At 45.2% G+C, this 22,770-nt stretch overlaps 1 protein-coding gene across 1 annotated transcript in view; it reads right to left on the reverse strand.

Annotated features, from left to right (window-relative positions):
- Positions 1-20,712, reverse strand: part of COLEC12 (collectin subfamily member 12) — a gene marked incomplete at its 5' end in the record, with an annotated part of 35,938 nt that extends 15,226 nt beyond the window's left edge. Inside the window, 5 exons of the mRNA XM_080821610.1 lie at positions 4,610-4,719; positions 5,948-6,084; positions 7,003-7,491; positions 18,458-19,504; positions 20,646-20,712. Coding sequence (XP_080677736.1) covers positions 4,610-4,719; positions 5,948-6,084; positions 7,003-7,491; positions 18,458-19,504; positions 20,646-20,712 — 1,850 coding nt within the window. The remainder of the gene's footprint in view (positions 1-4,609; positions 4,720-5,947; positions 6,085-7,002; positions 7,492-18,457; positions 19,505-20,645) is intronic.
- Between the last annotated feature and the right edge of the window lie 2,058 nt (positions 20,713-22,770).

The following is a 22,770-nucleotide window of genomic DNA, read 5'->3' on the forward strand; positions in this document are numbered from 1 at the left end:
TCTGCTGGTAAAGCTTGGCCCCCAAACAGGAAAACCTCCATCTTGAGAAGTGTTACTTTTCTGTAGAATTTTCTTCTGATACGAGGTTCTACATAGATTTCTTGCTGGTGGCCTAAAAGCCAGTGCCACTCTGCTAGAAATGTGAAGCATAGACCAGAGTGAGTTTTTAGTGAATCAGGTGACTCTGAAGGTTCCCTTCTGGTGGCCACCATTCTATAGCTCTCTAGTCTAAAAAACACAATACGTAATAGTATGTGGAGGGGTCTGCATGGATAGAGAGACAGCCCAGAGCAGAGATGGGAGTGTTACTCATCACTTGACAGGATACTTTCACCAAATGATGTCCGGTGCAGGAGACCAAGAAATGGACAAGAGGAATAGAGGAACTTCAAGTGTGTTTTGGAAACCCTTGGGAAGATGATCATGTCTCTGCTGATCTAAGGGGGGCAGCTGCAGGCAGGGTAGGCAGGAGAGGCCTTACGAGGCTCCCTTACAGTTGTGCTCTGAGCCAAACCAGTGGGCAGAATCTACATCCCACCTGGGACCGATTCCCCAACTCCTACCGGGCAGCCTCCGTGAATAGTGACGAGCTCTGCCAAGTGACATACTTGCATTTATTCCATCAGGAGCAGAAATCTCCGCTGTGATATGCTCCTGGTTTCACCGATCCTCTCTTTCATTGTCTGCTTTCTGTGTCATTGCTTTCAGGTCATTATTATTTCCTTCCTTCTACTTATTTTGCGATTAACGCGCTCCTCTTCTACCCATATAAAGTGGCAGCTGAGATCATGGATTTTCAGCTTAAAAAAACTTTCTTTTCAAACATATGCACTCTAAAGGAGTCTAAACACTGTTTCAGCTGCATCCCACAAATTTCGATATGTTGCATTTTTCTTTTCTTGGACACATTTGCAGATTTCCTTTCTGATTTCTTCTTTGATCCATGGGTTATTTAGATGTGTGTCCTTTAATTTCCAAATATTTGGCAATTTTGCAGCTATCTTTTTGTTACTGATTTCTAATTTAATTTTGTTTCGGTCAGAGAACATACTCTGTATAATTTCCATTCTTTTTGAATTCATTAGGATTTGTTTGATGGTCCACCAAGTCTGTCTTGGTGAATATACGCAATGTACTTGAAAAGTGTGTATTTATAGCTATTGAGTGAAGCAGCCCATAAACATCAATTAAGCCAAGTTAGTGGATAGTGTTTACCATATCCCTACTGATTTTTCTACTTGTTCTGTCAACTACTTTGAGGAGAATGTTGAGATGTCCCTTGAAGCCCTGCTCTTTTGTGTGTCCACATTTAGGGTTGGTAAGTCTGTCTGCTTGATTGTGATGTGGTCTTGGAAATTAGACTTTCTTTAGAGCAACAAGCCTCATGAGTACTGCTGGCCCTATACTCTCGGAAATATCTTCTAGGCCAGCACAGAGGCTGGCTCACAGTGGGCTCTCCAGGATAATTTAGTGAATGTGGACACGGGACAGTGGGCTGCTGGATCCCCATTTCCAGTCTGGGGTTTGATGCTGGCCAGGAAAGAAGTTTTCACAGACATGTGGTGACATGAGAAAAATAAGGACATACTGGTGAGAGACCCCTAAGAGCCTGGAGCTCAGACCCCATCCCCAGGTCATGGTGGAAAACGTTCTCCTTCACGGCCTGGTGGGGGACCTGAGTGAGGCAGCGAGTGTGGCATCTCAATCAGGATATGGTAAAACGCCTCAGTGGCAGGTGGTAGTGTTCTGCAGTGACTGACCGGTGTGAAGACACTTAGATTCTGACAGTGATAGTGATACTCATACAGGGACGAGCAGGTGACCTTTCCTGAGCACTTCCCATGGGCCACACACTGTTCTAAACGCTTTATATACATAATCCTGATTCCTTTCATTTTCATAATACCGCTGCAGGCCCTTCTGTAAGACTGGTTGCTAGAGGAGGACATGCGGTTCCGCAAGCTCGAGTACCTAGCAGCGACGAAGGCCATGTCCGGACCTCCCCGCACTGGCTCCTTTTCTAGTTGGAGCAGTGTCTATTATTCTATGTCAAATTAAATTAACCTTTTGTTGTTGAGGCCACATAAACCATCTGCTTCATTTATTCTTGCTTTTAAAACTTGATCCCGTGGACTCGTCAAGTGTATGTGTTCTTCTGGGTGGGAAACGAGAGGGACAGGGGTGCTGTGGCTGGGGTGCAGAAGACAAGGCTCTCACGGGGTTCCATGGTGGCTGTGGTTGGGGATGGAGTTCCTGGGAAAGGGCCTGGTGAGCTCATCCTTCTCAGGTCTCAGCTACTGACGCAGGTGCTCTCCTCCCAAGTCACCCAACTCTTGTAGAGCTGAAGGAAAGGGGGGAAATCGCCACTTTGGGAAAGCTGGTAAAGCCTGTAATGGTCCAGCTCAATCCATCCCATATGGGCCAATCCAGTTTTTTCTTGGAGGAAGGCTTCCGACTAAATTTCTTAGTGAGTCTAAACCAGACCTTTTTTGCACTTAGGGCTGTGAGGAGAGTGGAGGCGGCTGAGGTTTTTTTCTAGGATTGCCTACCCTCAACTCCCTAAAAAAAAAAAAAAAGACCCCGGCAATCTTGCTTAAGACCAGTTTTATCTTTATCCTTTAATAACTTCCACCTTCCATCTCTACCGCTGACCCTTCCGACGGTTTTGAATCTCCTGAGGTATATTCGTGCCATGCTGGGTGCTCTCCTTGGGCCACCAGCTAACCCCCCGAGTGCCAGGGTGTGCGATAGCTCCCTCTCCCTAAGGACAGGTGCAGAGAGGGCACACAGGATATCTGTTGGCCCAGCAGGCAGATAACCATTTGTCTTGGGAGCACTGTGAGGCTCACCTTCCAAGCAGACTTAAAACCTTCCAGTGTTCCATCTTGATGTTTAGTCACTGTTCTGTAAAGAAATGGCCTTACTCTGGTTTCTGTCTCTAATCTTGCTTGTCATATGGGAGATTTGTCTCCCTGTGCCCAGGTACACACACACAGAAACATTTTGTTTTTTGGTTTTTTTTTTTTTAATTTGACAGAGAGAGAGATCACAAGTAGCCAGAGAGGCAGGCAGAGAGAGGGGGAAGCAGGCTCCCCTCTGAGCAGAGAGCCCGATGTGGGGCTCGATTCCAGGACCCTGAGACCATGACCTGAGCTGAAGGCAGAGGCTTTAACCCACTGAGCCACCCAGGCGCCCCTGGAAACATTTTTTTTAAGATTTATTTATTTTTTAGGGGTGCCTGGGTGTTTCATTTGGTTAATCATCTGCCTTTGGCTCAGATCATAATCCCAAGATCCTGGGATGGAGCCCTGAGTTGGGGGGTACCTGCTCAGTGGGGAGTCTGCTTCTCCCTCTCCTTTTGCCCCCACCCCCATGCTCTCTCTCTCTCAAATAAAGAAATTTTAAAAAGATTTATTTTTTAGAGAGCACACGTGAGTGAGCAGGGCACAGAGGGGGAGAGAGAACCTCAAGCAGACTCTGCTTGGAGCTCAAGCTCACTTGGGGCTGGACCTCACACCCTAAGATTGTGGCCTGAGCTGAAATCTCAAAGAGTTGGATGCTTAACCGGCCGAGTCAACCAGGCGCCCCCACAGAAACATTTTAGACACCCACACTGGCTTCTCCACCACCTCTGGCCCTGGCTCCCTGTCCTTAACCACGACAGGTCACGCTTCAGTACTCCGGACACTGTCTTAGCCTGAGGCACCTCACGGTCTCCTTCCCCGTGTCGTGATCGCAGCTGCCTCCAAACCTCCAAACTGTGTCACCCTCATGCCTGCGTGAGCCTCTGCAGGGTCTGCCTTCTCTTCTCCAGCAAAGGAAAGGCTGGTTATTTAGAGGTGAGTTTTCATAAATTCTGCTGCCTGTGGTACCATGTGTGGCATATTTTCACATTCATTAGAGGCAAAACAGGAGTTGGAAGAAGTGAAATTCAAATTGGTACAATTCAGCCATCTCCTGGCCCTGGGGTCGTATTAAGGAAGGAGTGGAGAGGATAGCCCTAGCGGTTGAAAGAGGGGCCCAGGAGTCTCCATGAGCCTGGGAGCCTATGCAGGTATTGTAAAGGGTTTCCACTCTTTGTTGCTGCCTTTATAGAATTCAGGTCACACCAGACTAACAAGGACTTCTCAAACACTTAGAGGATGATTATCCCCCACACAGCACACCTTTGTTCCTGGTGCACCTGTCACAAACTTGTAGTTCATAAATCACACTCTGGCCAGAAGCCCAGCTGGGGTCAGGGCCCCTGACGGTGTTATCCTGGCCCTTGAACAGCGGCGAGCTCTCATCGTGCCTGGTGTAGTCTTATCCTTCACAGCAGCGATGGAAGAGAACACCTCACCACAATTACCATACTGTGAGATGTTATGAGTTTCTGATTTTTTTCCCATAGGAATGAAAAAAAATTCATGCCGTGGAAAGAAAAAAAAACAAACCCCAAACTAGTTTACAGCATACTTATTCTCAACCACACATGGAAATACACAACTGGTAGCAGAATCCTCCGTGTGAGGGGCATCTGGGACACAGGGTGTTTAAAGAAGAGATTGCAAGGAGCCAGGGAAGGGGTGAGAACCAGAGAACAGCCTGGAAGGCTCTGAACACTCACTTATACTCTGGAGATGTCCCATCCAGCCACTTCCATTCGTTTTCATGCTCTGAGTCTGTGAGGCCGATCCAGTGGCTCGTTCTCCCTACCATCTGCTTCTTTATCCATTGCTGAAATACAAATCAGTGGCAGTGTATCATTATTGGGGGCGGGGGCAGGTATCTGGAGGAATGCCCCTTCCCCTGCAACATTTGGAGAAAAGAAAGGACATTTAAAAGAGAAGGTGTGTTACGGTATGTACGTGCTTCTGCTCTTTTTTTTTTTTATTGCACCTGTTTGTTTTGCAGTGGTTGGGGGCTTGGACGCATTTTCCTCCTGTAAGTTTGTAAGTGATATTTAAGGGATGTTCCACTTCTTCTAAATCACCCAGACAACTTAATGGATCCCACCAGGCTCCATCCCTTTCTATCACCCGTCGCTCCAGTGTTCTGAGGACACGAACAGGCATGGCGTTATTGAGCTCTTCCTCGGGCCGGCTCCCCTGTCCACGTGTCACAAACAACCTGCCTGTAAGCCTTCCCAGCAACCAAGGTAGTGAGTGGCTGAGCTGAGACTGAACCCAAGTCTGCATATTCTAAAACCCGGGCATCTGACTGGATGCCCAGCCCCAGTTAGTCAGTGCAGGAAACATCCGTTGTCAGGGCTGCGTCTGCTGAAGATACTTAGGGAAAAGGAAGGAGGTCACTGGAACAGTGTGGCACCAGAGAGCACTGGCATCGTTGCTAGAGGGACCTCAGTTTCAGTCTCAGTTCTGCATTTACTTGTCATCCTATGAATAAAGCCATTAAACCTTGTGGGGCCTCAGTTTTCTTATCTGTAAAAGGGGGATAATAATACCCACAGGTTCTGGGCTTGCTATGAGGTGTAAAGGAGAGATGCCTTGTATAGTGCCCGGCCCATAGTAGGGGCCTAGGGAGCAGTTACCTGCATGATCATGAGGGAGCTCGGCCCGTGGGGCCTTCTCTACTGCTGAGGCCACACACCTCGTCCCCTGCACCCACCCCTACAGTGCTCATGCCCCTTGGCTTCTCTCTCCACAGGTGTTTGGTGCCAGCAGACTTCTCTTCCGTATTACAGCTCTTCCGGGAGAAGCCACCGGGAGGAGCCACCATCTCCAGGCTCAATACAGCAGTATCTTCCAGGTGGAAGCAAGAGGACATAACTCCCATGCCATGAATGCTCTTGTCACTGGATCAAGCCCAAATCGCCAGAATGCGGCCTTCTGTGTTTATGTGACTTACGGATTTTTGATATCTTTGAATCCCCAGTTAAGCATGCAATTTCCAGATGTAAACAATCCTTAAATGACAGTTTTCTCCAAGCATACTGCAAACATACCTGTTCCTCTCTTGTGTTTATGAAAACGAGATGTGAAGACTTGTCTTCGCAGAAGAGTTTTGCATCCTCAAAAATCTCTTTCTCAACCGAAAAATAGTAGCATTTGTCCGTGAAGTTCTTCCAGTGAGGGGGGCAGCCTAGGAATGCAAACGTTTAAAATAGTAATTAAAAAGCCAACACACATACAAAGCACTACGCTCTCCTTCAGTTATATTTAAGAGGCTGTGGTCTGGCCTTGCTTCTCTCCAAGGCCAGGAGCAGACACCAGTGGGGAGGAGGGCGGCGGGCTGCAGAGCACACAGTAGTAAGAACTACAGAGCCTGGAAAGTTACGGATGCTGGGACTTAGTCCCTCTGCGTCTGGATTAGTCTTTACAATAACAGAAAGAACAGAAACAACAAAAGGCTGAGCAGCCACAGATGTGCCACATCAGTCTGGAGTCCTATGGAACCCGTCGATAAATAGAGGGGAGAACCCAAAACCAAAACGGGGCTTGTGGAAAAAAACGAAGACGACCAGAGTCGTGCTTAAGGAAATCAAGTGGAATTGGGTGTGATTCAAAGGAGACAAAAATAGGCTTAGTCGCTATAGGCTTAGTTGAAGGTTTTGCCAAATTATCAAAATTTGGTAATTGAATTAAATAATTATAAAAAAGCTAGAAGCACCAGAACACCCTCTCAAAACCATACAGTCTGGGCTTTCGTAACAGAAAGTTCCATCTACACAGTTACTGAGCGGCATAAGATGAGAACAAGATGGGTTGGAGGTGGCCAGCCTCAGACTTGCATGAAGGGGATGCATTTGTCCCCAAGGGCCTGACTCGGCTAAATAAGTGTGAGAGAACACGATGGCATTTAGAGAGAAACATAAAGTGCCTGAGAGACCCCACCCGGTGCAAAGGTCTGTGAGAATAGTCAAAGCCATGTGCCCACCCTCACGGAGCATTCAAGGCCAAGTAAAGTGGGGCACGGGGGCACACGGGGCTGCATGCTGGGGCCGGCCGTGAGTGCACAGAGCACCCCTGACCCCGGGTGTGAGGGAAGTCTCAGACTTACCATTAGCCTCAGGTGTGGGGGTTGGCTCGTTCTGCAGGGCTAGGGGCATTGCTGCCCCCGATGGGCCTGGGGGGCCAGGGGGACCCTTTGGGCCTGGCATGCCAGGAACCCCAGGCAAGCCTGGCAGCCCCCGTGGTCCAGGCACCCCCGGCTCCCCCACAGTGCCCTGCAGTCCTTGGAAGCCAGGAGGGCCCTGAGGGCCAGGGGGTCCGTCCTTGCCGGTTGGGCCAGGTGGGCCTGGGTCCCCACTGGGGCCCTGGGGGCCGGGCTTCCCGGGGGATCCACGGGAGCCTTTGGGGCCCTGCAGGCCCTTGGAGCCTTTGCCGCCACGTTCTCCGGGGGGGCCGGCGGGCCCAATTGGGCCCCTCTCACCGGCGGGGCCAGGTGGGCCAGGCTCCCCCTTCTCTCCTTTCTGTCCTTTGTTGCCAGTGGGACCAGGGGGTCCCTGCTGTCCTCTGTCACCTTTTGGACCCCTGGGTCCAGGAGGACCTAAAATATAAAAAAGCGTAAATGGCATGAACATGAAATCCACTGTGAGTAGTAGTGAAGAATTTATCTTCTTATAAACTCTCAACTAAAAAAAATCTAGACATCCGAATTTATACATTAAGGAGGGCTACTTGTTTCACCATACTATTGTTGATGGTATTTTTTTTTTTTTAATGGAAAGGTTTCTTTACTAAGTTCACCGTTTTGCTCCAAGCATATAGAATATATCTTAATGGCACTTAAAGCCCTCTGGTGTCCACAGATGTCTTCTTCCCGCCGACCCCACAGCAGTGACTCACACTATTAACCTGGGTTCCCTTAGTCGTCTGGCACTTTTCTGTCACCAGCAGAAAAACTGTGCAGGTTGGGATGGGGGATTCCCTCCCACAGGTTTCCTCTTCTTTTCATTAATTTGACAAATATTTATTAACAACCTGCTATATGCCAAGCACTGTGCAAGGGTCTGTGGGATAAAAGTTGAAGAAAAATGCCATCAAATGTTGAGAGGCACCAGCCTGCTAATTCCCTCAGCACACCAGGTGCCAGCCTCTTCTCTGTCACGTCACTGCTGGCCCTCTTGTCTCCTCCACCGTGCTGTGGGGACGCTGCTGTCCTTGGGGCCGAGCCTCCCTCACCCGTGGACTAGCTCAGAGGGTCTTGATGGGAAAGGGCTCGACGGGCTGGGCTGAGAAGAGTGTCCTCTCTCCCAGCTTGTTAGTCTAATAATGCAAACAGGGAAGGTGGGCTAGAGAAAAAAACAGGTGACCATTGAATTGAGCAAGCAAGGGAAAAAAAGGACACCATTTATTCCCAAAGGAAGAAGGCAACGATCTGCTTATCCCTTATCATCCTAGAGGTCACATGACCTGGGACTGTTTTTCCTGTAAGTTCTCAGGGGCAAAAGGGAACTGCACGCAAATACACCACAACGAGGATTTATAGGGTGAATGAGTTTTCGAGGTACTTTCACATACATTATGTCACCTGACCTTCATCTATGACCTTTGATTCCCAGAGCACGTGAGGATAGGTAGAGCCAGAGACGCCAAACTTCTTATTCAACACTAGCACCTCAAGACAGATACACCCAGGAGGATGAGACGGGGACAGTCACAGTCTAGTGGTGGTCCAGGAATTCCTTCTTATGTGGAAATAACTGGACCTGGGAGGACACCATTCTCAAATATTCTACTCTCCAGACTTCTTGAGTTTCTGAAATCTCACTGTTCTATAGGAGTTAAGTGAAAGATCTATACTCATTCTTTCCATAGAAGTAGAAAGCCTTTCGGGCTGGCTGGGCAGAAGTGCTGGGGAGATGAAGGGTGGGTGGGCCTCCCACCCTATGTTTTTCTTGATCCCTCTTACCCAGTCCTCCCCCACCAGCTGGACAAGACAGAACAGTGAAGTAGGCCTTCCTGCCTCCATAGGGTGATCTCTCTGCCCCATTCCCCTTTTTAAGCCTCAATGGACGTCCACTGTACCCTCACACTATCCATGGCCCCAATTAGTCCACCCATCTCTGTTCTCCCTTAGCAAGAACCTTGGCTCTGGACTCAGCTTTCCTTATTTAAGGCTACCCATGATGTTGTCCTTGGATTTATTGGCAGACGTTCTACTGAGCTGTAAGAGAGTTTATGCTAATGGTTCGGACTGGTTTCAATGTGTCCCTTTCTAGGGTTATCTGCTTCATAAGCGAGAGACTTGAGAAGACTTTGTGATGAAAAATTTTCTCTCTGAACCCAACTCACTGACTTTTGCCCCCCAATTCCTGTTGGCGCCTCTCAATCATCAGCTCTCCTGGTCCTTATCTCATAGTCAGATGGTCCACTTTCTCTGGAATGTCTTGCCAGCACCTGCAACCTGGCGTGTCTAAAACGGACCTTATCCTCGCTTTATTGTTACACCTTTCATGACATCATCACAACCATCTCTTCTGTCACTCATCACGACCCAGTGTGGGTGCTAACCTCTTAACAGTTCTTCCTACCTTTGATCCCCTTCCCTTCACTCCACTCCGCATCTTTCCCACATTTGTCTTTCTTACTCAATGATCTGATGTCCACTTGCTCTAGAACATTTAGCCCCCACTACTTGGTCACCCGGTGTTAAATCAAGGCTTTCATGACCTGGTCTAGCATGTGTTTATTCTATCCTCCTCTGCCCTTCTGCAGCTCAGCTCTTAGAATTTCCTCTGCCTACATCCATCTGGAAAATTCCGGTCCGCCTACCATACAATCCTCCCAGGTGGAAGTGTTTCCTCTTTCTCTCATCTTTTAGTTCTTGTTTGTTCTTTGAGGGCACTTCCTCAACTAGCAGCTAGCAATGTCTCGTGCACAGTCGTTTTTCAGACAGGGTTTGCCAAATGAATGTGCGTCACAGATCCAAAGACCCAGCACACTAATGCCAACATTTTGGGTCCCAGGAGAGACCAAAAGGGAGAGGTTTCTGGGGAAAAATGGCCTGACTGGTATCCCTCACCCTATTCTGAGAAGCATAGCTCCACTCAGTCTATGTCTCAGGATGACCCTGGCTGCTGCTATGAAATGACCCTGGGGAGACTGGTCTTTCTTGACTCTACTCACATTTAAGAATTGATCCAATGGTCTCTGCATCTGCAATCCGAGGTGTTTTTTTTTGTTTGTTTGTTTGTTTTTAAACTGAGGAGGCTCATTAAGTGTATTAGTAAAGATAAGGAAGGTGGATTTTCACTGCCAAATCTATCTCCTGTGAAAAAGGATCTTACTTCTTTGTGTAGTTGAGAAACAGCTTCCTAGAGATTAACAGTGGGAAGGTGGCATATGCATTTCTACATAATGGTTGTAGCATTATGGAAGTTCTAGTGGAACAATACAACAGGCCAAAAAAAAAAAATTCTAATTTGTTACAATAATAGCAAAAATAAAAGTACCTTTTCTTCTCATCTATTTCTGTTTTATGTTCTATGTTCAGCCTTATGGAATCTAAATAATGGAGAAGGTCTGTTGGGAAATTCAAGGGCTTTAGAGATTCTTTATCCTTATTCTTTTTATGGGTTTTGCCAACAATCAATGTTTCTTAATGGCTCACAACTGGGTTTGTTACTATACTTGCAGGTGATGGGAAAGGAATTTACCTGTGTGCTTGGAATAGAGACTGCTCAGGGGTCTGTCTACCTGACGGGACAGACCGATGTGACAGGGAGTTCTGTTTCTCCTGGAACACCTTCCTCTGGTTTCTGACACCTCCAAAGATACATAGCTCTCTCTTCCTCTCCTGATAGGAATCCGAGACCTACCTCACCTAGGATGACAGCTTTTCATTAATCTTGTTTCTTTCTGGGGTTGAGTAGTTTATGGTATTTAGCTATTTCCCTCTGAAGTGCTGCTCAAATGTCCCCACTCACTCCACACAAAAGTACTGGCTTATTTTAAGAATGGCACCAAACATGGATCCCACAGTCAGTGCAAAATAGTGGCAGATGCTAACTTCCAGATCTTGGGGAAGAAAGGAAAAGATGTCAAAAGACAATGCAAGTTGTTGCCTTTGATAAAACTTACTTGTGAGGCATTTACCAGCTGGATGAGCATAAAAACTGAATTTTTTTTTTTTTACATGAAGCACTACATCAGTCACAAATCAGTTATCTGACTGTTTTAATAAGTTTGAATACTCATCACTGTGGGTAACCTCCTGGCAAGCACCATGTTACTGACTTCTTCATCCACAGCTGCCCTGGACTTGGGAAAATCATCACAGTGCCAGAGCACGAAGCTGGCCTTCCAATGCTGGGCTAAATGAAAACGTATTCTATGTGTCCTCCATATGTAAGAGGATTCAGTCATTAATACTTACATATTCAGTAAGACCATACTTTGCTCATTAAGACCTAGACGTTTCCTACTTATTTCTTTTTTAAAAATTACTGAGAAAAAAGAGCTAAAACCACTTGAAAAGCCAGTACTGGACACCCATAAAAACAGATTACTAATGTCCATAAAACAGATTATTAATGGGTATATCTTCCTCTAGGACACAGGACGGTAGTATTGCTTGTTAGCATGTGGATGATCCCAGGCTTTGAGGTCTTACATGCACCTTTTATTAGGCAGCTGTTGAAGTGAAAATAAAACGAAATAAAAGACAAGCCACCTCTAGTGCCTTAAAACCAAAACAGTGAGATAAATAACACAAGAGTATTTCTAAGCATGCGTAGTAATGACTTGTCCTCAGAGTTGAGAATGTGTTAGCTCCCAGGTGGAGGCACGTGTGATGGCCCTCTCAGAAGCAAATTTGAGAGTTGCTTTCAAGGCCAAGTGAGTGGCTCTCTGGCTCCTGTTCTGACATGCCAGGATACGCACTGCGGTACCGGCAAAGCCAGCCCAAGCTCCCGAAATGTCTGAGTCTGACTTAGACCAGGCCAGGGAGCAGCCCGTATTTCACTGCCTGCAAGGCCTCCTCCCTGTGTTCCCCACCCTCCAGAGCACTGAGTCTGAGACACCTGAATCCTCCACACAAGCAGTTAGAAGAAGAAAGAGGATTTTATTTTTTTATTTTTTTTTTTTTTTAGAAAGAGGATTTTAAATCGCTGTGCTGTTTCTGCTTTGGATACCAAACTGGGGGCCCTGGGGAGGGCCCTGCCCTGTGTCCTACCCCTGCGATAAGTTTTCAATTTATTTGCCAACAAGACAGAAAGTAGAGAAACCGCTTTAATTCTTACTGCCGTCCAAAATTTTGGATACTTGATTTTAGAACCTCTAGTGGTAAGGTTGGAAGCTAGAGAAAACTAGTAACATAATCAGAGACATTTTGCTTCTCATTTAAAAAATCTAAATTAATCAAACATTTACTAAATACCTACATTATGAAAAAGTCATCCTGTTTCACTGAGGTACTTTCAAAGCCCTTATTTCACTAGGAAATGGACAGGATATTATTTGGCAATCATTTTGAAAATTAATTCAATTCTTAACCTCATGTTTAAGACAGCCTTCTGGAAATCCCCAGAGGCTCCTTCTCCACAAACACACCCTTGTCCACAGGGTATATTTAAACCGCCATTTCTCACCACCTGGCAACAGTCTGCTTCTGTGCCTTCCAGTGCCTGCTCTGAAGGGTCCTCAGACAAACGGTTTTGTTTGAGGAAGCGTGGCAAGAGTGGGCGGGGTTGGAAACGAGAGAAACTGAGGCCTCCTGTCTGATCCTTTCAGCCCTTCTAGGTATCTGTTAAGATGCAGCTCAAATGTCAATCTCTTACTTAACCTCTACCAATTGCACTCCTGAAAATAAAGTCTCCCACATTTCAACTTCCCAACACGCCGTCTGTTCTCTTTCATTATCACACGGCAGCAGGGTGTCATGTGGAAGCATGGCTTTGGGAACTAGAAAGATCCAAGGTTAGCACTGACATTTACTAGCTCCTTGACCTTGGACAAGTTACTCAGGCTCTCTGTGCCATGGTTCCCAGCCCGCAAATGGAGACTGCTGGTACTTCCTACCTTAAAGAGCTGTAACAATGAAAGCAGACCACGGATCCCAGTGCTCAGCAGCATGCCTGGCATATTGAAAACACGGGACTGAAAAATGAGTTGAAGCTCGCTGTCAGCAGCACCGGTGTCTGATTTCTCTCCAGGGCTGGGCCACAGGCTACCAACAGTAAGCACTTTTAGACCCAAATCGAGGTTGACCCACTTCTGTACAATTTTATTCCTTGGGCACATGAAGCTGTTGTCTTTCACTGTGATGTAGTGGCTGGGGCTGCAGGAGAGGGGAAATCTTGTGGAGGTGCTGAACTTACACTTGGGCATGAATATTAGCCCACCACCTGCTAGGCACTGCACTAAAAGCTTTATGTACATTATCTCATTAAGTTCTCATCACTCGAAAGGGTAGATGCAGACAAGGATGCGGAACTTGGTATTTGTGTCCGGGTCTGTCCCATTCCAGAATTCTTGTTCTCACTCACTGAATCTGATGCCTCTCTCAGAAGAGCAGAGGAAGGGGGCCCTCTGCCTGGGCTAGGAGGGGGCAACTTCACATTCTCCGCAGCCTGCATTATGACATATGAAGCCCTCCATATACATAATGAGCATAAACATATTTATATTATTTGTAACAAAAAATAAGGCTTTCTTAATAAGGTTTGTTTTGTTCTGTTGGTTTACAGATACAGCGATAACTGTTGCTGGGTTTCAACATGGAGTTTAATGTCTATTTCCATGTTATCACCTAGTTTAGTGCAAGCCGTCAACTTCCGCTTCTATTTTGCAACGAGGCCAGTGTCTCCTGTGAGCCATCCCGTAGGCATGAGCGTTCATGAAGTGCAAGTCAAAAGGATTTCCCAGAAAGCATGAGGGCACTCTGAACCGTGCAGAGGCAAGGCCAGCAAAATCCAAAGTGAATCCAATCCTGGCTCCCTCCTGCTTTGTCCCGTCTCTCCCTCCTCCTCGGGGAAGAGATCTGCTTGGAGGAAAAGAGGAGAGGGAGCAAAGAAGCGCACTGGGAAATGGAGCTCTGCCCCCGGTCTCTTGTTCTCTGGGAACACCTCGTGGGCAATCCTGTCCTGGAGGAAGCTGAACAGACGAAAGAGAAAGGGGGCAACTAGAGATGTTTTCTGAGGTCAATTCACAAAAAGCACAGGTAATGAAAAGACCAAGGATAAACGTTATACGGGAAGGCAAAGGAGAAAAAAAAAAAACCATTCAGAAGCCAGGATCTCCAGTGTTTTAGAAACACGGAGTCAGAAACCTCCTCCTCATAGACATGTTCCACTTAATATGTCTAAATGGGCCTCTCTTCCTGAACCTCCCCAGTCTGTCCATCCACCTACTTGCTCAAGCTAAAAACCGAGGAGACATCCTGCTCCTCTCTTTCCCTCACCCTCCACGACCGATGCACCATCAGCCTTGTCCAATCACATACATCAGCCCCTGACCGTGTGTTCCATTCACGTCCATACCCCTCCACCAGCACCTCTACAACACACAGCCTTGGCCGCTCCTCTGGGCTAAGAACACGTTGGGTAGGAAACTTCAGGGTCCTGAGCACCAACTGGGGTCAAGAACTGGTTGATGTGAGCTCTGAATACTCCCATCCCCTTGCATCCGTAGATTCCTCCCCTTGGGGAGTACAGCTGGACGAAGCCAGTCAGGTCCTGATAGCCAGGGAAGGACAAGCCTGCCCTTGGGTCTGCCTATAACACTCCTCCTGAATGAGGAGACCCATTTCTCTTACCTCCAAGTCACCCGTAACTGGACCATAGCCCCGTACTGGACCCCTGTCGCCCTGCTTGTTCCCCTGTAATCGATCCTCCCACCTCACTCCCCTCCCCACACCCAGAATGACCTTTTAAAAATATAAATCAGATCATGTCCCCACCATGCCTAAAACTTCCCTGCCACACTTATAATGAAATCCCAGCTCCCTGCCCTCACAGACTCCAGGGGCACCTGAGGACTGGGAAGAAGGGCATGCACTTTTGGTGATCCGAGATGGGGTTAACAGCATGGGCCCTGGCACCAGAAAGCCTGGGCTCAGATCCTGTTTAGCTGCTACCATCTCTGAATTTGAGCAAGTTCCTTAAACACCTCTCTAAACCTTAGTTTCATCTATAAACTGGTGATGACCTTATAAGTACCGTCTTACTTGGGACACCCAGGTGGCTCAGTTGGTTAAGCGTCTGACTCTTGATTTTGGCTCAGATCATGATCTCAGTGTTGTGAGATTGAGCTCCATGGTGGGCTCCGTGCTGGGCATGAAGACTGCTTCAGATTCTCTCTCTCCCTTGCCTCTCCCCAAACCCCTCCCAGCCCCTGGCTCACACACGCTCTCTAAAAAAAGAAAGAAAATAAATAAGTACCTGTCTTATAGAGTTTGAGTCAAACGTTCAGTGCATTCACACTCAATATTAGCGAATAAAAATAATCACAATAGTGGAAACATCACCTAATTGAAAGCCAGGCTCTGAATCTTCAGTTACAAGCTTTTCGTACACTTCCTTAGCTGCCAAGCAACGCTGTCTACACACTAAATATGTTAGAAGTTTACTTGTAGAAGACAAGCTAGCAACTGAATGGAATAATAAAACTATAAAACTTATAGCTAGAAAATATCCAGAGTACTGAAACAGGATTCTTTAAGGTTTCACAGTGCCAAGAGAAATTGAGAAAGATTTTATTTTATTTGGTTGCACAACTACTGAGATCTAACCTCATTTTGAATTTAGGTTGAGAAAGAAAAGGAAAAAACTAAAGCAATCACTGAAGAACTTTCTGATCATCTGAATGCCTGCCCCTTATTCAGAGTATGACTCGTATCCACGATGTCTGTCTCCTCTGGAGCTGGGACACCCATATTGCTCTGGAAGCCATTGTATTTACAGGCAGCACCAATTTTTATAAGGAATGTCACATAAAACCAAAATTTGTTTTCTATTCATGAATACCCACTAGTCCTGTTTCACCCTCCTCAGATGTCACATGAAGTTTCTTCCACGTGATAGTCTTGAAATACCTGTAGATAGCTGCCTTGTTCTCCACTAAAACAGTGTCTCCTACAGGTTAACATTCCCAGGTCTTGCAATCCTTCCCCAAACACATCTAGACTCCATAATCCTGGGCATATTCTTCTCAAGTATGCTGGTCTGTGAATGACCCTTTGAAAGAGGTCCCTCAAAGTACACACTATCCTCCAGGGGTAGTCTTGCCATACTGAACAGAGTAAGGTATCACCTCCTATCATTTTCACTGATATAATCAAAGATCACATGAGATTCACTGCCAGACACAGTGACTTGCTTACAGTCAATTAAAACCACCATACTTTTCATGCACATGCTCTTGCATCAACATCTGTCTGTCCGGCCTTTTCCAACCTCAAGCAGGATTTTACATGTATTCCCTATCTCTTCCATTTTGTTGGCACCTCTTAACTATTCTAGCCTCTCCAGGTCATTCTGGATTATGATTCTAGTATCCATGGGCTAGTATATGTAGTTTCATGTCACACAAGTAGTGGATTATCAGGTCATCCATATCTTCATGCTAGTCACTGACAAAGCTGTTGAATGGGGCTCTGCCATCTGCCATCCAGACCTGCTTCCAGTCCCACAAGGGCTCATTGAACTGCCATTCTTTATGCACATTCTGTGGAAGACACACCCTAGAGTCACCCCCAATGACTCATGCCCTTGTATCATTTCTTCCCCTTGAGTGTGCAACCTGTGACTTGCTTCTAACCAACAGAACATGACAAAGGTGATGGCATGTCACTCCCTTGACTTCCATTAGATGAGATTACATTACATAACACTGTCTCAGCAGACTGGAATGAGAGACTCCCCTGCCGGTTTTGAAGAAGCTGCAGTGTGGTTGGATGGTCACATGGCAAGGGGCTGCAGGTGACCTCTAGGCCAGTACCCTTTCTTGTCCCCAAAAGACCCCAAGAACCTCAGTCTCACATTTGCAAGGACATGAATACTGTCAAGCACCCAAGGGAGCACAGAAACGGAATTTCCCCAGTCAAGCCTCTGATGAAACCTCAGCCCCTCAATGACAGGGTATCCTGCTTTGGGGCATCTACAGATACTGGGAGATAAGAAACGGGTGTTGTCCTTTGCTGCTGAGTTTGCAATTTGTTACATAGCATAGAAAACCAACATCACCAATAAATTCACCCAACTGTCACTGATGACAGCATCAGTGACAAATGTCTTGGTAAAATCCAGATATGCTATTTTTTTATTCTTCTAGTTTAAACAATCTAATAACTCTGTCACTGTGCAGAAATAAGATTAGGTTCACCTGCCTTCTTCTTAGTGAACTCACTCTGATGATTGCTGCTTTCCCCAAAGCTCACAAATTATCCTCTTAACAACCTCTTTTCAGGCCTGAAGACCAATTCCCCATTCTACACAGTGTGTCTATGCATCTATTTCCTCTTTTTGAAAATCAGGATTTCTTTGCTTACAGGCAATCTCCTGATACTCTAAAATTCTCCTAATTTTAAGCTACCTGAGGGCAAAGACCATCTGGGCCTCTCTGCATGCCCCAGAGTGCTTAGTACAGCATCTTTCACATAGTACTTTCAACTTAAAAGCAGTGAAAATAGTTCATGACTGAAAAATGCTATTAATATATGGTTGCCACAAATCTTCAGACGGAGAGTTAATTTGAGCCAAGAATTTTCAATTTACATGGGTGACCTGGATCAGAGTAAAACTCAGATTTTATATGCAGGTCACATTCTTTCTGTCCTCTGTGGCTTTACAGTTACTGTGATGGCCAACCATCCTTCTGCTCATGACACTTAGAAATGGGAATCCCGGTGACCTAAACAAATTAATCCTGCTTTCAAAGGAGCCTGATTTATAATGACATTGAAAGAGCAAGGCACCAAGAAAGTCCAAATTCAGCAAATACTTAATGGACTGCCTTTGAGTGCTGTCCACGAAGTCACAGTTAAAACTCTTTTCAAGATGTGGAGCTTAATCTACCTGCCCCTTGAGTGTGGGCTGGACTTAATGACATTTTTAAAGAGCAGAATATGGTGGAAGTGATAGTATGTGACTTCTGAAGCTAGGTCATAAAAGGCATGTGGCTTTTTCTTGTGCTTTCTCTTGGATCACCTACTCGGCAGTCAACCAGCTGCCATACTGTGAGAACACTCAAGCAACTTCACATTGCCAGGATCGAAAATCTCTTGCCAACAGCCAGTAGGGAACTGAGGCCCCCTGCCAAGAGCCATGTGAATGACTTATCTTGGAAGGAGGTCCTCAGTCCCAGTCAAGATGACTGCAGCCCTGGCCAATATCTTGACACAACCTAACAAGAGACACTGAGCCAGAATCACCCAGCTAAGCCACTCCTGAATTCCTGATCCACACAAACTGTGAGATGGCAAATGTTTACCGTTTTTACGTTGCTAACTTTTAGGGTAATTTTTTATATAGCAATCAGTAACTAAAACAAATACATTCAGAATTTTCACTTACCTTGTAGTATTGTAAAGTTCTTGATGAGCTGACCATGCTTGGAGTCTACCAGCTTCATTTCTTCCATAATCACTGATAAGTTAGCTACTTCAGTGTCTAACCTTGACCTCATCATATCTTGCTGCATCCTGAGAGAAACAGAATCCAAACGGATGTTGGCCAGTGTGTTATTCAAGGAGGTCAGATCATCTGTGTGTTTGGTCAGTGTATCAGTGCACGTGGTCCTGACTTCATTCAGATTGCTGGTCAGCGTCCGCAGGTAGTGGGCAGTGTAACTGATGTTGCTAATGATGTTCACTATATCCGTCTCAAAGAGCTGGAAGCGTTCCTCCAGCTGGCTGAACTTGATGGCCGTCCTGTTCTCCGCGTCCTTGTGTACGTCCTGCAGGTCTTTCAGGTTCTGCTCGTTGGCTTGGGAGGCTGTGGTGATGTTGTCCATCTGCCCCGTGAATGAATTGAGCTGGCTGTTCATATCCTCCAGGGTGTCGTTGTTAGCTTTGGCCAAGGCAGAGTTATTGGCAGCCAGTGTCTGTAAGCTCTGCACTTTCTCCTTCAGCCAATCAGTGTCCTTCTTGGCTTGAAGGAAAACCTGCTGCAGATTTTGGAAGTCATTCTTGATTCGCTGGATGGCCTGGCTTGTGTCATCCACAGACCGCTGCAGATTGGTGATGAGGTTCCTCTGCTGCACCTGGGTCAGGTTCAGGTTGTTGAGGTTCATAACGACCACGTTATGAGAGTACATTTGGCTCTGCAGGTTGCCCTGCAGCACGCTGGTGTCCTGCTGCAGATTTGTGACATACCCATTATACGCCTGGAGGGTTTTGTTTACAGTGGTGATGAGGAAAGAGTTATTCTCTAAAGTTTCTTTCAGTTGACTCTGCCTGTCCACCAGGGCATCCCCACTTGCCTGTAATTTCTCCAGAGTGTCTTTATTCTTGCTGGTTTTCTCTGTGATCTCACGCAGCTGCTGACGAAGATCCAGTATGTCTGATCTGAAGGTAGAGAGTTCTGAGTTGGTGCTCATAGCTTTCTTCCCAGTTTGGTCCCCTGGAACAAGACATATTTATTATTTAGATTGGTGGTATGGAGAAATGCTCAGGCGAGGTCAAAGATCCCAACGAGGGGCACCTGGGTGGCTCAGTCACTAAGCTTCTGCCTTCAGCTCAGATCATGATCCTGTGGTCCTGGGATGAGTCCCACATCAGGCTCCCTGCTCAGCAGGAAGCCTGCTTCTCCCTCTCCCTCCCCTGTCAAATAAATAAATAAAATCTTAAAAAAAAAAAAAAAAACAACGAAAAACCAAAAAAAGAACCATAAAGATCTGAAAGACACTTAACTGGTATGAACTGTGTGTCAGATATAAAATTTGTGGTCTATGCAGAGTGTTTTGCATTAGTAAAACCCACGTATCTATTCAAAGTGGGTTCTGGGAAATTGGGAAGGGTGCTAACTTCATAGGCACTTTTCTCAAAGAAGGAGGGGGATTTTATCAGATTTTAGAGCACTGGGCAGGGTGTCAAGAAGGAAATAACTGTTTATTAAATTTACCATTAATTCCTTCCTTAAAAAGTGAAAATAAAAATCTAAGTATAGAAATAAGTTGGAATCTTTTAATTTTTAAAATTGATTTCTGTAGTTCTTCTATGCAGTTTAGAGTATTTCAAGTAGGAATTTACTGAACATTTTGTAAAGGAGGTTTTTTTCTGTCTTTTTCCTCTTATTTTTTATTGAGATGAAAATTATAGCATATACACTAATTTTAAACTTTAAAAATTACCCTAGGTTCACATCTCAGCTGTTCTTCTTCCTGGTTAAGTCACCATTTTCTCCTGTATAAATTAAGGATGACAATACCAATATCCACCTTGCAAATACTTAGAAACTTTGTAGGTTTGCTCTAAAGAGCTTTTACTAAAATCTATGTGTGGTCCTTTTTGATCAGGATTGATCTTCAGATTTTAATTGGCACAAGAGTGGTTTTTTGGGGAAGAATTCCAAAATTGCTCCTTAAGGTTAAAATGTAGAAGCCTTTAAATAAAATCATGAGGAAAGACTCAACACACAACACAAAAATTTAACATCCTTCTGGGTGAATGTGAATTTACAGCAGTATGGTTCTAAATAGTGGCGGTCATTTAACATGGAATTAGAGGATTCAGTTTAACGGTTCATTCTTGTTGCAGATTACCTAATTTTTTCAGGTCGCTTTCCACTGCTGTAAGCTTGTCATCATAGGTCTGGCGAGATGTCTCCATGCCACCCGTAACATTGTCCATTTTTTCTACAACTAAGATTTAAGAATTAAGGATTAGTACACACACCTGCTCACATTTTATTTTTCAGTTTTGATGAAAAAACATTTCATTAGTGAATAAAGGAAAAGATTGAAACAAAAAGAGTATAAATGAAATCAAATATGGGGGAAAAGCGATTCTTTTAGAAAAATAACTTACTCGTTACAAAACCCAGTGGTAGATTATTTGGTTGAGAATTCTGTGTTTTAAAGATTTATTTATTTATTTGACAGAGATCACAAGTGGGCAGAGAGGCAGGCAGAGAGAGAGAGGGGGAGGCAGGCTTCCTGCTGAGCAGAGAGCCCTATGTGGGGCTTGATCCCAGGACCCTGGGATCATGAATCTGAGCCGAAGGCAGAGGCTTTAACCCACTGAGCCACCCAGGTGCCCTGAGAATTGTATGTTCTTAACTGTTCTTAGGATTCTGTAATGCCTTGGATGTGTTAGATGTTGTATGGAGCTCAGCTTTAATTTTTATGTATTATATAAGTCCTCAATCTGTATTATTTTCTAAAGTAGTTTTCACAGATGGAGGTATAACACTGTGATCATTTACAAAGTTTTATCACTCATCACACTCCCTACCATTCCTGGAAGGTGGTATACATTTGTCTGGAAGAAAAGTCTGAGAAAAGTCTGTAGTAAAGAATACGTAGCTACTTCTATAAATAGTCTTTGTAGAAGGAAAGGAAAGAAAGTCAAGAGCATTTGCCACTCTCTTTCATGAGGCCTTGAAAAGTCTGCTTCTCCTCAGTGACAAGTGAATCCGTCCTTCGTCATTTCCCAAGATCCCTACATGGATTTCCAGACAATTATTCATGAAAAATACTTTTTTTTTTTTTTAGCATTTTCTTGATTGTACACGAAAGGGAAAGAGTTAGTGACACAGTGTTAAATAAAGACTTCTGCTCTTATTTGTTCTCAGAAGGCAGCTCTTTACGGTTGTGAATACAAGTTTCTTTCTAAAATATTGCGTAAGAGCGTGTTTCTCCAGAAGTGACTCCTGCGACATCCAACCTCTAGCAGCTTGAGATCAAGTCTGTCTTGGTATCAATGGCTTTCTGAAAAGAAGGACTTCATTTTTTTTTTTTTTCTGAAGCATGAATATATTTCGTATATTAATTGTGAGATAATGGAGTCAATTTATTTTTATTCTTCAAGTGTTCCACCCATGCATGACTGTATGAGAAGATTCTCCTGGCTCCTTTCAGGAAGCAGAGGTATGCTCCCATGTGTCTGTAGGACCCAAAGTGAACCGGCCCCGTGGCTTCTAGCACCTTCCCTGGGAAAGCTTGTCCTGCTGTCCCCCTCAAGCTTCTAGAGTGTGGCTATAATGAAATGTGTGCATGGCATCAAATGCTCTTCTTTCTACCTAAAATGTTCTTCCCTGGACTTGTCGCCAAGTTAAGCCCTACTTGCGCTTCGAGACTCAGCTCATCACCTTCTACGGGAAATCTTTGCTGCTGTGCATCTTTCAGAAATTCTCTTGGCAAGCAGTACTTTCTCTGCCATAGGACTTACTTCACTGTGTGGTCCTGGCTTGTTTACTATTAGATTCTTTAAGGCAGGAAAATTTGCATTCAGTTTGATCTGTAGCTCCTAGTGTGGCACTTAGTAGGTGTTCAACACATATTTGTTTATTATGCTATTTACTTAAATCGGTGAGAGTCTGTCCCCTGGCAACTGAAGCCTGTGAAAAACTGGCTGAGCTAGAGGTCCTGCAAACAGACATACAAATCAGCCCTCCCCATCCCCACCCCTCAAGAAGAACAACAGCCAGCTAAATTACGACTCCTTTTTTTTTTTGAAAGTGACTATATAGACAAGAGGGGTATTGTTATAATAATCTATACCTTAGGACTGTTAGATAGGCATGCATATTTGTAAATCCCCCCAAACTCTGAGGAACACAATGTTTCATCTGTAATTTTGCAAAGTTAAACTTTAAAAAAAAATAAAAGCGTAAAATGTTGATGAGTTAAGATTCAGTTTTGATTCTCAAATCAAAACATATGCCTC

This window comes from Martes martes, assembly GCF_963455335.1.
Source record: "Martes martes genome assembly, chromosome: 13".
Lineage (NCBI taxonomy): Eukaryota > Metazoa > Chordata > Mammalia > Carnivora > Mustelidae > Martes > Martes martes.